General features: G+C 39.5%; 1 protein-coding gene across 2 annotated transcripts in view; it reads right to left on the bottom strand.

Annotated features, from left to right (window-relative positions):
* Positions 1 to 1,875: 1,875 nt before the first annotated feature.
* TOX3 (TOX high mobility group box family member 3) overlaps positions 1,876 to 20,070 on the bottom strand; it is a 91,429-nt gene continuing 73,234 nt past the window's right edge. For both annotated transcript variants that reach the window (XM_005289800.5, XM_005289801.5), the window contains exons 4-7: positions 11,264 to 11,533; positions 9,175 to 9,402; positions 7,295 to 7,375; positions 1,876 to 3,737 (exon numbers count right to left, since the gene is read on the bottom strand). In XM_005289800.5, coding sequence (XP_005289857.2) covers positions 3,000 to 3,737; positions 7,295 to 7,375; positions 9,175 to 9,402; positions 11,264 to 11,533 — 1,317 coding nt within the window. In that variant the 3' untranslated portion in view covers positions 1,876 to 2,999. The remainder of the gene's footprint in view (positions 3,738 to 7,294; positions 7,376 to 9,174; positions 9,403 to 11,263; positions 11,534 to 20,070) is intronic.

Raw genomic sequence — 20,070 nt, 5'->3', positions numbered from 1 at the left:
CATTAGGCATATTTCCTGTATGAATTGTATATTAACAGTTGTATTTCTGACCCGTAACAGCAAAATTATGTACTCAAACCTGGAGCATATGAATGCTAACTTGTACAATTTGAAACACAAGATGTTCTGCAATATGCTGTTGTGGACCATGTGAAATATAATTTCGTAACAAGTAGGGGGAAAAGTAGTTTTCCATGATTCAAATCTTGACATTTAATATGTACAGTTCTGCTTAATGATTAATGTTTTTAACTGCAGTAATTAAAGCTATTTTTCCTGGAATTGACTATCAATAGTTCAGCAGCACTGAATCAAATGGGATACCACCCAGGATTTATGAAATCATTTAATGAGCGTAATAACACCTGATTCTAACTGCAAATAGTTGAAAACAGACTTCAGTTGTAATTAACTCTTATTACTAGTGACATTTTTCCAACAATACTTCATAGGTCTTCAAAATGACAATTATAAAACTAATACACAATTACTGTCACATGGAGTTTAGCAATTATTTTTGAAGACAGTTGTCTAAAGGTTTTAAAATAGACTATAAAATGGTTCCCATTGTTATGTAACGTTGGTTAAAACTGACACACAGAAAAATCTCTCACTGGCAACCTCTGCTGTGACATTTCTAATGCATGCAGACTTCCTCATGTGTGGAATAAACCTTCTCCCTCCCAGACGTAATTAGATATCATAGTAAGACTATTTTGAACACTGGTACCTGTCAACTAACACCTATTATGAAATACTTCAATTTATACGTGAATTTTTCTGCTCCAAGAAATCTATACATTTATAATTAGAATCTCTTGCTGTTCAATATTTGTACATAATAAACAAAGTGCCAGATTATGAAATATTGAAAGCTGAATTCATTCACAACATGTAGTAAATCTTCTCACAACTATAACTGCAACTGCATTTTGTTGGGTTCTGTCCTGAGCGCAATAGCCATGGACTCCTCTAACATGCTCATTCTTTTCAGATTAGGATTCTGCTCAGGCTTGACACTTGCTGTTTTTAATTTTCATTTTATCATAAGCAGTTTTAGATTGTTGCCAGTGGTAATTTGCAATTTTTATCAAGACCTCTTCATTATAGTTTCTGACAGGACAGATGCTGTAATTAATCATGCAAGACAACTGGGGATAGTGGTCACAGTGCACTCATAGTGCAGCTATTACGGGGAAAGAAATCAGAGAAAGAAAAAAAAAAAAGTTCTTTTCCTTCTCCAGAATAAGAATGTATAAAAAGCACCAGCATCTTTACACTACAGTAGAAGAAGATTCCAAACCTGCCATGTGACATGCTTATATTTTTTACCCCTATATATCACTAAGTGCTCATATGCTAAAATATGCAAATAAGACAAATAGAGCTGAGCCTGAATCACAAAGTTCAGGGGTTTTATATCCAGGGTTTTGAATCAGCCTGTTACAGAACTATGGGTCTGTGGCAACGAAGTTCAGGGTTTTTTTAAATCCAGAATTTTGACTGAGACCATTTTGAAATACTACTAGTCTGCCTGATTCTGCTCCCTCGTCTCCTCTAGTAGTGCCTTTGATATTATGCAACATCTGTGTATTGTGAATGTTTTATAATCCCACCCTCTATACCCTGCCTGTGCAGTTAGTCACAGAGACTGTAAACAAGTCATATGCTGTTCTTCCCATGTTTTAACGAGGGCACTTGTACATATACCAGAACTGATCGGATACAGTACCAGCAAACTGCACAGTACCTAGTTACACAGGGTGCTTGAGAAAATAAAAATCTGAAGGGAGAATAAGTAAGTTTTTAAAGACGGTACTATTAAAAGTGAACACTTTCTTCTGGTTGTTGCATCAAACACTTCCAGTCCACTGGTTTTACTGAAATGTGTTTATTCTATAGCAAGATAAAAGCATTTATTTTAGATAAGCAAAATACAAACAACTTAATTGCTGCTATCATAACTCATAAAAAAGTATAAAACAGCTTAAAAACACAATAAGCAATGTAGCAATTAATAGTTCATGTTACCAGTGTTTACATTAAAGCCTCATTTATGAAAACTTTACAACACATGATATGAAAAACTTACAACTTTTAAAGAAAATATTTACATTGATTATTCAGATGTGGAGCTTCTTTTAAATATTCTACTGGTATTACAGCATATTAAATCCTCTTGCATTTTTTAATCTCAGTTTTTGTAATAACAGTTTTATTTAAGTGCATTTCCCTTTTAAAAATACAGTGTATTAAATCTGAAACTCGTCACTTAAACACAGAATATAATATTCACATTTGTTTTGTAACTGGAATTAACATAATAGGGTAACAGTGTCGATATATATTTTGTTACAAAGTATGGTACGTTTATTTGGAGAAATCAAAGTGAAAGGACGGGTCAACCATTTAAGTTTAGTCGCTTGCATTTGTTTTTCTGAAGACGTGTAGGAAAGAAAAAAATAAGAGCTTTGGCAAAAATCTGATTTACATTATTTTCATGACAAAAAAATGCCATCAACTACTCATGTCATACAAGTATGATTGTATGAAATCCAATCATCATTTTACAGGTAGTTACAACTGTGCTTTTAAGGGTTTCATGAGTTTAAACTGCCTTGAAGTGCATTACTCACTTTTAGAGAAAGAAAGGTTACATTAGGCCATTTTGCAGTCATAACATCCAAGTATTTATTAGGCCATTTGATTCACATATTGTAGGTAAAGCTTAAATAAATTAAAAAGGCCATTACATGAAAAGAAGCACAGCTTTTTTTTTTTTAATTTTTTTTTTTAACAAAATGATTTATAGTCAGCTAAAAGATGATACACAGCTACATTGTAGTTCTTTATTGCCTATCTAATAGACACTTTAGAGGATCGTTTGATCTGTTATGCATCTCTGCATAACTACCATCAACAATTTACAGTTTTCAGCCAAATATGGTTTACCCCACCCCTTTGATAAATGCAAAACAATGTTCCAAGAACATTTATCTTCAGAAAATACTAACCTGCGATAATACTTGAGTCTGTGTTTGGGACTGTATTTGTGACTGGTGCTGCTGAGATGCTGGCTGAGGGCTCCCAATGGCAGGGATGGGTGAGGTCATCTGTGAGGCTACAGGGGAATGCTGCTGAGGAGAAGACTGGGACTGGTGTTGCATGTGTTGCATTTGCTGCTGCTGCATTTGCTGCATCTGTATCTGTTGCAGCTGCTGTTGCATTTGCTGCTGATTAATTTGCTGGTGAAGATGATGCTGCTGCTGCAAATGTTGCTGCATGTGGTGCTGAAAATGCTGCTGTTGCATTTGTTGTTGGATTTGCTGATGCATTTGATGCTGATGTAGTTGCTGCTGCTGCATTTGCTGCATCTGTTGCTGCTGTAGTTGTTGCATCTGATGCTGCTGGGTTTGCATTGAAGGGCTTACTTGTGATGAAGATGGTGTTGCGACCATATTTGTTCCCATAGAGCTTATCAATGGGGCTGCAATGTTTGCTGGCATGTTTGGTGCAATGGTAACAGAAGCTACAATCTGATTCATTGGCAGTCTCATGGTTAAAGGTTTTGGAGCGATTGCCCTGGGAAGGGACTGTTGGAGAGTCTGAGGAGATGCAGACACTGTTGCATGTTGAGAAAGAGGAGTATTCAGCAGAAGGGAGGATGACAAATTAGTGGACGCCAACGTTTGCTGAACAGACCGTATTGTCTGGGCTTCAGCTGATTCTGCAGCCGCCTGTGTTTAAAAGAGAAATTCAAGAGCTGATATTGGTACAGAGAAGGACATTATTATCAGGCTCACAAATTATATGAAGTCCCTTTCTGCCCTCATATACTGTTAATGTAAACACCTTAACATGAAGTAGAAAAGAATTCATCCTAAGCAGTCTTACAGTTGTTATAGTGGTTCATGTAGCAGATATGAGTCACAACACTTCTTAGAGTTTGCACAATATAGCCGATTTCCTTTATTGAACAACAATTTCAACAGATTTATTGTCTCATTTCTTATTTCTTCCTTTTTAAATTAAATCTGTACAAGATAGAGAGGCCGGCAGGAATCCTGGCTAAGAGTTACCCAGATCAATTTAAGGGACCTCACAATTTTACAGGGACAAAAAGGGGTGCTGTTGATGTGGAGAGAAAATCCAGAAGCTGCCAAGGAAAGAGAGGTTTTTTGTTCTGGAAAATATCAATTAGCAGGGAGAAGAGACCATTAGGGCTCAGATTCATTGATTCATTCCATTCTGCATTAATACACCGCTCTAGCTGGTACCACAAGCAACTAAAGTTCTGATTCTGACAGGAAGCTAAATTCTGCTCTCCCTGAACCCTTGCAATCCTGCTAAAGTGAATGGGATTGCATGGGGGAAAACCTGAATTTGACCCAGCGGCTTTAAGATAAATACCCACAGGGACATCATGGCACAATACGTTGCATACTTGCATATTTGTTTTCCACAAAACTTTCCTGTGACAGATGTGCATGGAATTACATGACGACACAGCACTGAAGAGCAAAACCTCTTTAACTGACTTGTAGAGTATAGTTAGGGTTACCATATTTCAGCAAGCAAAAAAGAGGACGGGAGGAGCCCCGCCCTAGTCCCTCCCACTTCCCGCCCCCCCAGAACCCCCAACCCTCCCCCCGTTCCTTGTCCCCTGACTGCCCCCTCCTGGGACCCCTGCCCCTAACTGCCCCCCAGGACTCCACTCCCTATCTAAGCCTCCCTGCCTCTTGTCCCCTGACTGCCCCAACCCTTATCCACACCCCCACCCCCAGACAGACCCCTGGGACTCCCACGCCCCATCCAACCACTCCCCACCCCCTGACAGCCCCCCCCAGAACTCCCAACCCATCTAAACCCCTCTGCTCCCTGTCCCCTGACTGCTCCGATCCCTCTCCCCACTCCTGCCCCCTGACAGCCCCCCCCAGAACTCCCAACCCATCTAAACCCCTCTGCTCCCTGTCCCCTGACTGCTCCGATCCCTCTCCCCACTCCTGCCCCCTGACAGCTCCCCCCCAGAACTCTCAGCCCCCCACCCCGCTCCTTGTCCCCTGACTGCCCCCTCCTGGGACCCCTGCTCCTAACTGCCCTCCAGAACCCCACCCCCTACCTAAGATTCCCTGTTCCTTGTCCCCTAACTGCCCCCTCCTAAGACCCCCCCAACTGCCCCCCAGGACCCTACCCCCTACCTGTACCCTGACTGCCCAAAACTTTCTCCACTCCCCCCAAAAAGCCCCCCCCCCGTTTCTTGACTGCCACCTCCAGAACCTTCCTGCCCCCTGGCCCCCTTACCCTGCTGCTCAGAACAGGGTGTTGGGCTCTGTGCGAGACGGACACGTAGCTGAGCTCCCCAGCACAACAAAACCGGGTCCTTGGCCCTGCACAACAAAACCCGGTCCCTGGCCCGGACCGGACTGCAGGGGAGAGCTGCCCTTGTATCAGCACAAAGTGCTCTCGCTCCCGTTTTGCTACGCTGCATGGCAGAAACCGCTCCCAGTTGCAAAAGGGGAGGGCTGCACTTTGTGCTGATACACTTGCTCAGAATGCAGGGCGGATCCGGCTCCTCTACAGCTGCTCCGGAGTCCAGCCCGGGACTTCCCTGCAGCCCTCCCAGCCGCTCGGTCTGCTCTGCCTGGGGCGGAAATCCCGGACATTGTGAGTGCTTTACAAATTCCCCCCGGACGCTATTTTTAGTACAAAAAGGAGGACATGTCCGGGTAAATCCGGACAAATGGTAACCCTAAGTATAGTTCTCAACGATTTATTGTCATTAGTGTACCAAGTTGGAGTTCTTTACAGATGATTAAAGTCTAAAGGGATTTCAATGAGAGTTAGGCACCTAAGCATTTTTGAAAATCCCAGTAGGTGCCTATCTGCATCTTTAGGCACCTAAATATATTTAGCAATCCAGGCCTGTTATGCTGACCAATATTGTCTCATTGTTTCTGTGTACTCCCGTCTGTCTATATCCATCTATTCTCTTGTCTTATATGTAGATTATAAGCCCCTTAGGATAGGGACCATCTTTTTGTTCTGTGTTTGTAAAGTACCTAGTACAATGGGATTCTGGTGCATGACTAGGTCTCCTAGACACTACAGTAATACAAATAAATAATAAATAATAAGAAGAAGTCCCACTGTCTTTGAAAGACAATGATACTTTGGCTCCTAAGCAACTTTGGGGCTTTTGAAAAGAGGATTAGGGTAACATTTTCAAAAGTGTCCAAGTGACTTAGTGGCCTCATTTTACAAACCCTTGAGATAATAAAGAGCCATATCCTGCAGACAATATAACTTCAGATATAGCCCCAAGTTTTCAACTACTGGTGTTGTTTTGATATTTGTAATGTGAATTATATGAAATGCTCAACACTTTCTCTTCTGCTACTCATATAAGTGATCTTGAAAGCTGGTTTTCATCATTTTCTTGTACTGTTTCCTTATGTTTTATTGATGGAGTTAGGGATACTGGCTACTTCTTACATAAGAATGCTATAGGCTGACTTTCCTCATACACCTCTACCTCGATATAACGCTGTCCTCGGGAGCCAAAAAATCTTACCGCGTTATAGGTGAAACCGCGTTATATCGAACTTGCTTTGATCCGCCGGAGTGCGCAGCCCACCCTCCCCCCCCCGTGCACTGCTTTACCGCGTTATATCAGACTTTGTGTTATATCCAGTCGCATTATATCAGGGTAGAGTTGTATTGCAAGTTGGGTTTTATAATTGTATTTCTTCTAAAGTACTCAGTATGGATCCTGGTTGTCCATTTGCAGGTACTTTCTAAATTCATAGCCACAGTGTATTTCTGTCCTTCATCAGCAAGAAATACACAGGCTTCATCACAGCTCATCTTCCACTTTGCCCCATATCCAATATATTCTGTGTCTTCTTAAAAAGTGGGTACTTGGAAAATTCTGCAAATAGCTTGTAAATCTGAGTATTTAAAAGTCAATACATTTCTAATGACCAAATTCTACTTTTACAAACTGTTGCTCACCATAGCGACATGTATTATTTTACTTCTAAAAATAACCCAGAGACAAGGTGTGTTTGCATAGTTATTGTCCGATATTTATTACTGTGATTTTAGGACTATGAAAAATGTTTGTGCAAAAATTAAGCACAGAATGTCATCTGAGCTGTTATACAAAATGTTTCAGGGCTATATTAAAGGAACTCTGGGATTCTAGATTTATTTTTAATCACATGACAAAATTCACATTTAAATAACCATTGCCAAACTCTACTTTATGTTTGATTGAAGTCTCCATCAGGCTTACCTTAGAAACAAGACTAGCTCTATAGGCAGCAAGTGCCTTTAGGTATTCTTTTTTGGCGGCTTCCGTTTTCCTTTTATATACCTGTTAAAGACACCACAATTAACACCAACTTCAGCTTATGCATTTTTCACCATAAAACACCACTTGCCCGAATGGGGTCATGCTTGTATACATGCAAGGAAATTAAAGATATAGTCCTGCTTTTCAGTCTATACGTCCCCCCCGCACACACACACAGTTATGTGATTTTTCTTCTCTTAAAATGTTGACAACTAGCCTTACACTGTACACTATCTACTCCTGTAGATGAACATCAGTTTTCAGCTTACTGCCTACCTGTTTGGATTTTAACCATGGTACCCTAATGTTTTCCTTTGGTAATCCTTGTTATCACTAATCATATTATTGTTCTATGGCTGCTACAAATTGCAATAGTGAATGGTCTTAGCTAGTGGTCAGTACTATTAAGTATGACATTTCTTTCAGCAAGATGTTTCCTTCTCCATGACGTGATTTCCAGGCTTGTCTCACCTCTATAGGCGCTAATGCTGTACTAAGACCAGTTATCAGGGAGATATGGCAGGAGTGCAATTTCAAGTGCTGGTAGAAGAGAAGAAGATGAAATTAAGTCTGCAAAACTAGTGAAAATCTCCAGGGAGTGAAGATTTTTTTTTAGGCAGTATGGATGAAGATGTAGAAAAACATCACACTCTATTAAGGGTTGGATTTTGAAAAGTGTGCAAAGTTGACCTAACTCAATTCCCACTGACTTTAATGGAAACAGAGTTAAGCCAAAGCTGAGCCATCTGTATTTTTGTGTATCTCATTTTCAATATATGGAAAAAATTCACCTTTAAACTGCTAACATTTAGCGGGCTGAAAATCTTCCAAAGAAATCATACAGTGTATGTCCAAAACAAGAACCGTTCATAGCTTGCCACAAAACTGTTTTCCAAATTAGGGAGTTTAAGGGGTGATTGGAGATCTCAGAATTGAGAGACAAAATATACTGTAGGATCGGGGATTTTAACTTCATTAACCAATGAAAACTAGAGCAGTCACCATTAAACCAAAACCAAGTGAATCAGCCACTTTACATGGTAGCAGGTGCTTTGTAACAAGAGGCCAATAAGTATGCCTCTCCCTTCTTCACATTGTTCTGCTTATCACTAAGGGGCCTATTCTTCTATCAACATGCAAACATAACTTCTATTAACAATAATGGGGGTTGCGCAGAAGTATCAACAGAAGAACAGACCCTATTATTTTCTCAGTTCATGCGTAGGAGTTATGTGGATATGGAGAGGAACACAACCCCTAAGAAAGAAGCGCTAATCTCTGAAAACTCATTCTACTGTACTAAGTTTTAAAATGAGCTATGAATAACATTTCAAACACTAGGCTGATATAATGAGGCACACAGGGTTGGCTTCAAAGGTTTGAAACCAACAATCTTTGTAACAAAGGTTCGTAAAGAAGACCAAAGGAAATGGCAAGTGTGTTGCACCTTCCCTCCTTCTAGTCTAAATTTTGAGTATAGTAAAAAGGAAAAAAGCTTGACAATATATTATTTAATTATATATAACAGGGTACTGGGATGCCATCACCCAAGCTTTCTCCAAACTGACCTGTAAATACTGGACTTGATGGCAACGGTTATCTACATGAATTGATAGGACACCAAAGTTCGATACCACCGTCAGACTCCTATAACATGCTGTTTTGCGGTCAGCTCCTCAGGAAATGTAAATCAGCATAGCTCAGTGGAGCAACACTGATATACAGTAGCTGACAATCTAGCTCCTGCTATTTACTTAGCAGGATTGTCATTTTACTTCTCCTAATATACTATTGCATAACTGCAGTCTATTCTTTATTACCTGTTTTTGTTCTTCTCCTAAACTGTCCCACATAGATGCTACTATTTTTGAAACCTCTCCAAATGTAGCATTAGGGTTCTGCCCTTTAATTGCAGCCTGTGTGTCCCTGAAGAATAGAGCATATGCTGACACTGGCTTTTGTGGTTCATTGGGATCTTTCTTTTTCTTCTTCTTTGGAGTCTTGGGCTTCTTGCCAGAATCTGGAGCAGCTCTTTTTTCTCCAGTAGCCTAAGAAACAGCAACAAAAATCATTGCCTACATGGTATATTCACTTTAAATATAGTTAGGAAGATATATGTGTGTATGAAAAATCCTCAGAAGTTCTATTAAACAACAAATGAATAAGATGAATGGACAGGTAATGTTTTAGAATCCTGTTGTGCAACCCTTACTCCTGCTAAGTAGAATTAACTCAGGCGTTTAATCCCATTGGCCTTAATGGAACTAAACGTGTGTGTAATAACTATTGAACATGACTAAGGGTTGCAGACTCAATCCCTTAAGTTTTGGATGGGAAGAACATGTCCTGGATATAATTTCTATAAAAAATTAATACAGGATACATTACATATTTTGTGCATTCTCCATGAAAGAATAGATTTCAGCAACAGAAACTCAAAAATAAGAAGTTTAGGGGCACCTCCTAGTCCCTTGGCTAAGCCTGTTAACTCCCACTTGGGCCAGGGGTTATGAATACTTTCCTCTGGCTACAGAGCAATAGTGGAGTCATTCTTCAGTTGCTACAGAGCTAGAGTGAACACACACTGCTATCACTCTCCAACTCCACCACTTCCTGTGCGTTGATGAGTGGAGAAGCAGTGAACTGATGGATCCATGTAGTCATCAATTCCCTGCCAAGGATCCTCCCTGAGGCTGGCACACAGGAGACCCTCCCGAGGACCCCTCCAAGAGTCACAGAGGGGGCTTCTTACAACATATATGTGCTCCTTGCATTCTACCCCATTCTGCTGTTCTAGGGATACTCTGTGGCAGCAGAGGGATATGGTGAAGAAAGGACTTTCTCCATAATAGTCCTGTGGCACCTTCTAGACTAACAGACGTATTGGAACATAAGCTTTCATGGGTGAATACCCACTTCGTCAGACGCAGTTGGTATTCACCCACGAAAGCTTATGCTCCAATACGTCTGTTAGTCTAGAAGGTGCCACAGGACTCTTTGTCGCTCTTTACAGATCCAGACTAACACGGCTACCCCTCTGATACTTTTCTCCATAATATTGCTTTGGTATATGACAACCCTATTCTGCAGAGCTTTCACATGCACAGTTCCCATTGGTTTTCATCAGGAGATCTGCATGGGTAGTACATGCAACCCTAACCCTTAAATAAATTCTCATTGCTCAAATATTTGTATTAATTTCAGTTGATCTGACCAGAATAATTCCTTTGCTAACAGGTCTATTTAAATCTCAGTGGAAATGAACTCCAGGCATACTAAAACTTTCATAAAAAGGGAAAGGTCAACCTTTATTTCTAGCAAAATGCATGTATATTTTAATATATGACACTAAAGAATGTTAAAATGTCAAAACAGTTATAAGATAGCGTAAACTGACTGATCACGTCTATAAAATCTGAAATTTGTCATAAAGAAACAGGCCTATACATACATATATACATACATACATATATGCCTAAGCTATCCTCCTAAAATCACTAAAGAGCTATACACCACTACCCCGATATAACGCTGTCCTCAGGAACCAAAAAATCTTACCGCAGTATATTGAACTTGCTTTGATCTGCCGGAGTGCGCAGCCCCCCCCCCCCCCCCCGGAGCGCTGCTTTACCGTGTTATAGCCGAATTCCTATTAACTCGGGTTGCGTTATATCGGGGTAGAGGTTTATTATGTACACTTCATAAGCAAATATAATTTTACTAAGTAAAGAGGTCACCCAGATCTTATGAATATTGCCACAATCATATACTCCACTACTGAAATATTTGTATATTTTACCTGACCACACTGCAGTGAAGTCAGCAGTTCTACTACTACGTATTCAAAACTATATATCTATCTATCTATCTATATATATGACATGTATAACAACACATACTATAACTTACTCTGTTTGATTCATCTGCGTCCTCTTCATTTATAGAGCTGGATGGGGAAGGAGTTGCTGATTTACTTGCAGGAGGTGAAGGAGAAGTATGTGGCAAGCTAGTGCCTCCTAAATTTAGTCCCAGCTGTGCACTTAGCTGAGACTGGTTAATGGTGGTTAACTGACTAGGAGGCATAATTCCTGAACGAGCAGCATCAGTCATATGAACAATCGATCTCATAATCAAAGAATGATCCTGGCGATACTGTGAAACTTGTGAGTGGCTATGATCCTAAAAAGCATGGAAAAGGCAAATATTTAGCAGCGACCATAAAATAATGTTATGGATCATTTTAACAGTCTTATTTAGTTGACACTGTCAACTTGAAATCTAGTCAGTTTAAAAAATGAGCTAAAAGCAGCTTCAGGTATAACACCTTCCCCAGAGTCCCCCTACCCATTTTTGTGGCATTACAATCATATTTCCCTATTCTTTAAAATGTTTTCCACTTGTTGTTGCTGTGCAGATTACCAACACAAACAACAAGGGGAAAAGACTGATTGACTGTGCAGGGGAAACATTGAAACTGACTAGACACAAATTGCTGCATTCCACGCACCAAGTAAACAAAATGGAAAAAAAATAAACATTTTCCTCTACTGAATGGCAACTCAGTTATTACATAGCTCTTATTTGTAATCAACATAGGTAAAGAAATAATTCAGAGTGAAGTGGAATCTAAGTTATTTTAAGCAAAGAACCTGCAGAGTCTGGAACCCAAACATTGCAGCATGCTAGTGCAGAGTTCAAATAATTCAAATCACTGCTAAGAAACACATTCTGCAGGTGGCCTACAAAAAAGTAAATATACACAGATAAAAATAAAAACCAAATAACAAAGTACACATGGAACTAACAAACTACGTCCTAATCATCAGTCTTATTTTTCTTGCATATTGTGTCTCTGACTCCCACAGTTTGTGGGTTTTTTTGTCTTTACAGATCATAAACTCTTGAGGGCCAGGGCTGCTTTCTTATAAATCTGTACAGTACCTAGCATGTTTATAAATAACAACAGAGATCCCGAATGTAAAATGGACTTGAATCTGTCTATGGAGAACTAGGTTTTATTAATTGTAAGTATATAAAGAAGATCAATATTCCATAAAAGAATATTTAAAAATGAAAGAAAAAATGATCATTTCTAGACCACACTTAGTAAATGGAGAGAATAAAAATCTCACAAATTGATTCAGAAATCTGCCTAATCTATATTGTTCAAACAGAGGAAAATGCAAGAAGTAAATTAGATTCTGAACATTCTTTCAGTGCTAATAATCTACACCATAATTAGTTGCACATGAAGGAATAGTTAAAGAAATACAGTAAAACCTCAGCAAACTGCAGATTCGTGAAGTGCTCAATTTACAGTCCATCTCCAACTTCCCTGCTGTGTGCTGAGCTTACTTGAAAAACTGACCAGAAGCATCTCAGTAGGACCTGATAAGTGCTGAACTTATGTGACAATCTGGAGCTTATTTAAGTGCCTAAATAAGGCTGAACTCTTTCAGAATTGCCCCCACAGAGTTGGACTAGAGCTGGTCAGGAATTTTCAACAAAGCATTTTTTCTTTTCTTTTTTTAAAGTCAATTCACCAAAACCAGTAGTGTTTATGAAACAGGTTCATATTCAACAAACCTCCTGACTCAAAAAAAAATGTGCCAAAAAGTTTCAGAAATGGTCAAAACATTTCATGTCAACTTCTTTTAAATTAAAAATTAATTTTTTTTTCAATTTGAAACAACTTTCATTTAAAAATTTAAGATAGACTTAAAAAAGTTCACAATCAAAACAAAATATTTAAAAGTTACCAAAATGAAACATTTCAATGGACCTGAACCAAAAATATTTTTGGTGCACAATTTTTTTTTTTTTTTTTAGATTTTGATATTTTGTTCCATTTCAAGTCAGGAAAAAATTTCAATGTCAATGTAATGTTCATTGAACTTTCCATCCTCCTCATCTGTTGGAAACAATTGTTGTAGAAAAATTGCTGGGCCTAAATTTTGGTTGGATCAGGTAGGCCTGTATTTTGGCTTGGGCCAATTGTGGTCAATTTTCCACAACACAAGATTGCCCAGCCTCTCTCACTTCCCTTAGAGCACCAAATAAGTGCTCCTTCTACATTAACACTGAATCTAGGGTTCTCTTGTTTTTGTGCTGATACCCACTGTGGAAGCCTCCTTCAATTTGCAGAATGGTCCAGCTCACAGCTATGGGATCATGGATGTTTCCAGTGCCAGAGCACACCAAGTTGTGGGAGAGCAAGGCTATCCGTCACACAAAACATCCAACTATACCTAGCAGAAGTACTTCACTGGGGTCCAAGACAGATGCACTAATTCTAGCCTCCAAATTCAAGGTTCAGATCCTACATGCTGGGATCTCAGAACCCGCCAAGAGCGCCCCCAAATTTCCCGTGGTCTACGAGCTGCTGCCCGCTGGGCTGCTCAGCCCTGCCGGGCTTCATTTCTCTTATTTCTCAAATGCTTTTATTATTTCCCACCTCCAAGAAAAGGAGCCTAGTTCCTTAGAGATGAATGTGTGTGCCAAAAAATGAAGCACTTGATATGGAAATGTTTAAAGCATCAGACTGATTAGTTGAAATGCCTATTTGCTTCAGGGCACCTTTCTGTGAAATTTACTGCCGCTAACTATAGGGTCACTCTGATTTAGAATTATATTGACAGTGGCATCTGGAAGTCATTCCAAGTCTTTTTTAAGGGATATCACTTTCTGTATATATATTCAGTCCTTTTACTTTACAGACACTGGTTTACTGCATTAAGAAAAAAAATCGCTGTTAAAACAAAGGTGGAGATAATCAGAATTCGCTTTCTTTGTGGGTCATGCACAAAGCGGTTTCTAGGAAGTATTCTACCTCTAAAAGACTAGTTTTCCCTCGCTTCCTTACTGTTACACAAAACCATCTTTCACAGTCTTTATACCAAAGCAGCAGAATACGAAGCCCTGGGTTACCAATGATTTACTCTAAGTTTTGTCATTTTGGTTGTTTCTATGATTTTATTGAAACTAAATTCTCTTCACTTTGCATTGACTCAGAATTTAATTTTATATACAAGCCCATGAATTGTTAACTGTTCCTTCTTTTGAGATCTTTGTATTTTTTTATTATTCCCTTCCCTGTTTTGCCTCAATAAAAATTTAAGTAAAAACACAAACTGGAAAGTAAATAGCCATTTCCAGTTATGAAATGTTAACTGGCATCAAATAGAAAGTCTGATATGAAAAAGAAAATATTTTAAAGGTTAATTTTTGGGTCTTATATTCTGATTTGGTAAAAAATAGTTTCTATTGTCATGTGACAACCATCAGCAATACATTTTCTGCATTTATATTCAAAGTTATATTTCTAATATATGTATTTAAATAGCATGATGAATGGAGTGTGAATGCAATTATTATTTTGTGGATATATGTCATTGTGAATTTCAGTAGAATACTGTACATAACTGTGCATGCAGAGGAGATTTCAGAAAAGGAAGTGGAAGAGCTTTTTGTATTTTTATAATGGTCTGATGTGATGGTATTAAGATATGGGATATACACAGTCCTAATTTTTTTGGTTTACAGCCTTGGTGAATCCTTTCTGAGCTTGTAAATCAACTTGAGGACACCATTATCATGTAAACTTCCACCAAGATACCTTAATTATTTATTTTTTTCCCCTCAAATATTTTAAACATGGTGGTTTCCTTATCAGTAACACTTCCGATAGATTTCAGAGCGGTAGCCGTATAGAGTCAACAGAATCAGTAACATTTCCTTCATTATCTAGAGAATTATGAGAAACTTTCACATATCAGGAGTATTCATGAAAAGAACATAATCAGTGTTTGGATTCCGGTGTCTATGTGATATTTTAATTCCATTAGTACTTGAAACACTGACAAGTGAAACAGCAAAGCTCACATATTCAGAATACATCTTTTTGGAATAGTCAAAATAACAGATAATACTATGTGCCCATTTCTAGAGCCTTGCACAGATACAAAATTTGTATCTGTATCCGAACCACAATCTGCAAAAATGATCCGCCAATGCGGATATCCACAGATTTGCAGGGCGCTACCAATTTCGTATTATGAATATACATGGGGTTCGGTGTGGTTTTGTATTTGAACTGTGCACAACTTTCATAATGCATCTGACGAAGTGGGTATTCACCCACGAAAGCTTATGCTCCAATACATTTGTTAGTCTATAAGGTGCCACAGGACTGTTGCTTTTTACAGATCTAGACTAACACAGCTACCCCTCTGATACTTTCATAATGTAACTCAAAACTTAGACCAGGTTTGCCAAAACATTCATGAACCTTTTAAGATGAACTGAATCAAGTTTTGAGTGAACCTGGTCTGATTTATGGTTTTGAGTTGAAATTGGCAAGTTCTCCATGGTTCTGACACAAAAATGAGACAAAACACAAGAGTCCAGTAGCACCAGGACTAAATCAAGTTTGAATATCATAAGAATTCAGGTATCGGGGGTAGCCATTTTAGTCTGTATCTACAAAAACAACAAGGAGTCTGGTGGCACCTTAAAGACTAACAGATTTATTTGGGCATAAGCTTTCGTGGGTAAAAACCTCACTTCTTCAGATGCATCTTCAGAAGTGAGGTTTTTACCCACGAAAGCTTATGCCCAAATAAATCTGTTAGTCTTTAAGGTGCCACCAGACTCCTTGTTGTTTTTATAAGAATTCAGGGGATGCAAACTTGTATGAATTTGAAATAAAAAAGGGAAAGGATTTGTATGAACTCCCTGCAGACTGAAAACCCCAGGAGCCTAAGTCAGCAGACATGGGCCAGTTGCATGTGTTTTATTGTTGTGTAGACATACCCAAAGTTTCACCCAACTCTGCTTAATATCCCTCAAGAGCACTGAAGATAAAGTTATGGTGAAGTCCTGTGCAAAAGCACTGTTGTGAGGGAGTCAGCAAACCTGCCCCTTCAAGAACACCCAGGCTGGGGGCAAGCCAATATTCAGCCCAAAATGTTTTACCATCAAAACTCTCCCCTCTCAAACTATCCGCAAGCAAATCTTAGTGTCCATTATAGATGTGTGCAAAACTTAACTGTTCATAGTCCTAGAGCTCTACACTATTATCTCAGTGTAATGTGATACACAGAAGGCAAGATCAAAGGAACCAAGAGGATCTCCAGACATCAGACTGCTCACTGCTTTGCCAACCTATCTAAAAGTCTTTTTTGTAAGCATCCTTTTTTAAAGGATTGTCCTTTTGAATTGTTCATCTCCCACTTCCCTCACCAAGTAACTGAGGCAACTACTGCAGTGCACCAGCACAATGTTGCAGACTTCGGTATATGATATGCAATGCAGATAAAATTGGAACTATACAGCCTTTCCTTCCAACCAAGGACACTGCTAGATGTTGCTCTTGTAACATCAAACTTACAAAACATCCAGCAGAAATTAAAGCGAACAATTTAATAATCCTCTTGATAGAAGAGAGTGAAATTCACCTGGTGCAAGGGGCTAACATGAACCTGTATGCTGCTTACATCCCATTTAAACCCTATTTTGACAGTGACTTCGGTGTAATGGCATTGCACTAGTCTTCTGCAGACAGGAGAATTTCACCCTACATGAACATTTAATATGATATTTTAAAAATAGAATTCTGAATTTTAGGATCAAATCACTAGAAAATTACTCTTTTGAGCAATCCTGAAGTCTTGATACCTTCAAAAATACTGTTAAAATCAATGGGGCCAATCCAAAATATCTTATTTAGGCAACACTGACACTTAATTTCAGTGGGAGTATTGCAGAAAAACACTGTCAGGACGGAGTCCAATAGACATTTTGTCTATATAAAGACACAGGACCAGGATCAAACTCTGAACTTTGTGGGTCATTTTTTAAAGGAAGGATATGGTAAATGTCCCCAGAAAAGTATGTATTCCAAATCCTACACTTGTGTGTGCAAATTACTCTGTGGGTATACCAACTACCCCCTTGAAAGTTGACTTAAAACATTACGCATTCTATTGCCCTTCAGATTTGTCACTGTCAAGATAACATAAGCCGATGTAATCCAACTGATAAATTTACTTCAATATAAAAAGCAAAACCATCGGTTGTTCCTATCTGTAAATTACTCAGATTTTGTAAGTCAGCATCTCTCTAAAGGAAATCGTCCATGCTCTCTCTCCACAACTGCAGTATAGATAAAATAATCCATTAATCAAATTTTTATAAGATTTGAATTTGTCCGTCCATCAAAAAAAAAATCATACTAACAGAATGCTTTTATCGGTCATAGATTCAATCCTTGTTTTATGAAATACAACACAAAGTTTTGCTCAGTATTTCCACCATTCAAGAAGTATTCATGTTTTCAAATATACAGATTAGTAAAATACCAGCCCAACTGTGGTTGCCAGCATCTCCTGTTGCATAGCCATGAGCCACACTCTCATGTCCCTGGAGAGAGGAAAGTTTAGCCTTGTCCCACAACAACGGGAAAGGATAAATGACCATCTCCATTCACAGGGAATTAAGGCTGCAAGATACATCTAGAAGTTCTTCTGGACAGAGAAGACATGCACAGATTCTTCTACCTGAAAACACGTAGGCTGTTTTAAATCTTCTGGTCTAAAGTGCACTACAAGTCTCTCAGGTCAAAAAGCCACTCTGCCTTCCACTCATACAGGCACAGTTCATCCCCCGGAGGCCCCGGAGATCTTAGAAAGACCACATATCTCCCCATCATTACACGCCTGCAAAGTTTTGGATATATCTCAGTTCCTTTCTAACACAAAGAGCAGACAAAGGAGCAACTGCTGAATCACCCCTAAATCTAGGTGTGTCCCTTTCTGTCGGCCTGATCTCACATATCTCCATGTCACACCTCCTTATGGCACAGAATTTTTGTATACGTCTCCCTTCACAAACAAAACATGGGTTAGGAGGTGTGCCTACAGTCTGGGAGAGAATGTGTTTTAACTCCCTACTTCTAATCCTATGATCCGTTCAATTTTCTCTGATGTTTTTTGAGTCTGGCTCATGAACTGTCTTTCAGGGTTGGGCTACAGCATGGCTGTGGTGGTCCCTCTGGTAGTTCAGCTTCTCCATGTAGTCTTGTGTGTGCTGCACAACCTCTGCCAGCATAGACAGTCAATTTGGGTCCACCCAAGTCTGCAACTCTTAAGCAGACGGCCTAAAACCAATCTATAATTTCTTTCACTGACAAATATTCAGGCTTGAGACACCAAGTCACCTCGTAGGTTAGTTACTAGGTGAAGGAGTGCAGCCACAACCCTGAGGAAAAGAGCTTCCCCCAGAAATGCTGCTGGTACTTCTCCTCAAAGTTCCTAACCCAGTCTAGGATGGCAGCCAGGGAAAATGAAGGTAGTCAGTGGCAGCGTTCTTAACAAAGGCCAGAAAAGAACTTGGAAAGGAGCAAAAATGGACATCCCAGGACTACTCCCAGGCAACAGCAGTATCCATCTGCTCAAAGGTGACCAGGCACGGTCATCATTCAGTCCCATCTTGAACAGAGAAAGGATGATGGCTACTGGTAGCCTGAATGGTGTGTCTGGAACATTTGGTCCTGGAATTGCTGCTGTTGGAATTGGGCTGCAGACTGGTCTTGCTACTATTCTTAGAACTATCTTGGTTGTTCTTGTTGGTCTGCTGCGGCTTATCATCATATAAGCCCAAGTCTGCACTAGTGGGGGAGGAGGGGTCGACCTAAGATATGCAACTTGAAGTCTGCGTATCTTAGGTAGACTTACCTGGCCGTGAGGATGCCGGCGAGTCGACCGCGGCTGCTCCCCCGTCGACTCTGCTTCTGCCTCTTGCAAGCTGGAGTTCCGGAGTCGACGGGGAGTGTGATCGGGGATCGATTTTATCACGTGTACACTAGACACGATAAATCGACCCCCAATAGATCGATCACTACCCGCCGATCCGGCGGGTAGTGAAGACCTGCCCTAAGTCAAGACTTCCTCCAATTTTCCTCTTTTATATCACTTTTGCAAAAAGATTTTTAAAAAAATCACACCTTAAACCACATGTGATAGTTGCCTTTTCCAACTACATTTCAAAACAATCCATACATGGTGTGAATCCCACTTCTGTCTTGGAGCTTGGTATATTAACACAAATTAACAAGATAACAAATTCCGCTCACTCCTTCACTCCACAGAACTCATCCGAGGCTTGGCTGCTCCTAGACTGCAGACTTTTCTATATATTCCTATTGTGCCTATCACAATATTGTCTCAGCCTGGTTGGCCTAAAGGCAGTCCTGCTATATTCATATTAAATAATTAATTTATCTTCTTCAGTACTCAACCACAACTTAGATCCTTCTTCTCTCTTTCTAGAAAGCCCCTCACATATCTGGAAGGGTAATAAGTCACCTGCACCAGTGACTCAGCAAAACCCCTTAATATTTACTAGAAGCAACATCACCAGCTCAATGGATGGGTGTCTCAGGCAAATACTGCCAATCTGTATCATATTGCTGCTAAGGTTTCATCCTAAGGTTTCTATGATATGGCAGGAGTCCATGTTGACTAATGGATCATAAATGGGTATTCTCATTTCAATATACTCAGTTTCCATTTTGCTCTGAGTTGCATCATTTTGTATGATGCATTTGGTGTTTTTGATTGTCTGTACTGTAACAAGTTCACTAGCACCTGGATTTGTTAAATTTGTATCAAGAGGAGAGGAAGGAGGAAACACGTCTTATAGCAAAGAGACTGTTTTGT

Source organism: Chrysemys picta, chromosome 14 (genome assembly GCF_011386835.1).
Source record: "Chrysemys picta bellii isolate R12L10 chromosome 14, ASM1138683v2, whole genome shotgun sequence".
Taxonomy (NCBI): domain Eukaryota; kingdom Metazoa; phylum Chordata; order Testudines; family Emydidae; genus Chrysemys; species Chrysemys picta.
Note: the sequence above shows the minus strand (reverse complement) of the source record. Positions and strands in the feature narration are given on the sequence as shown.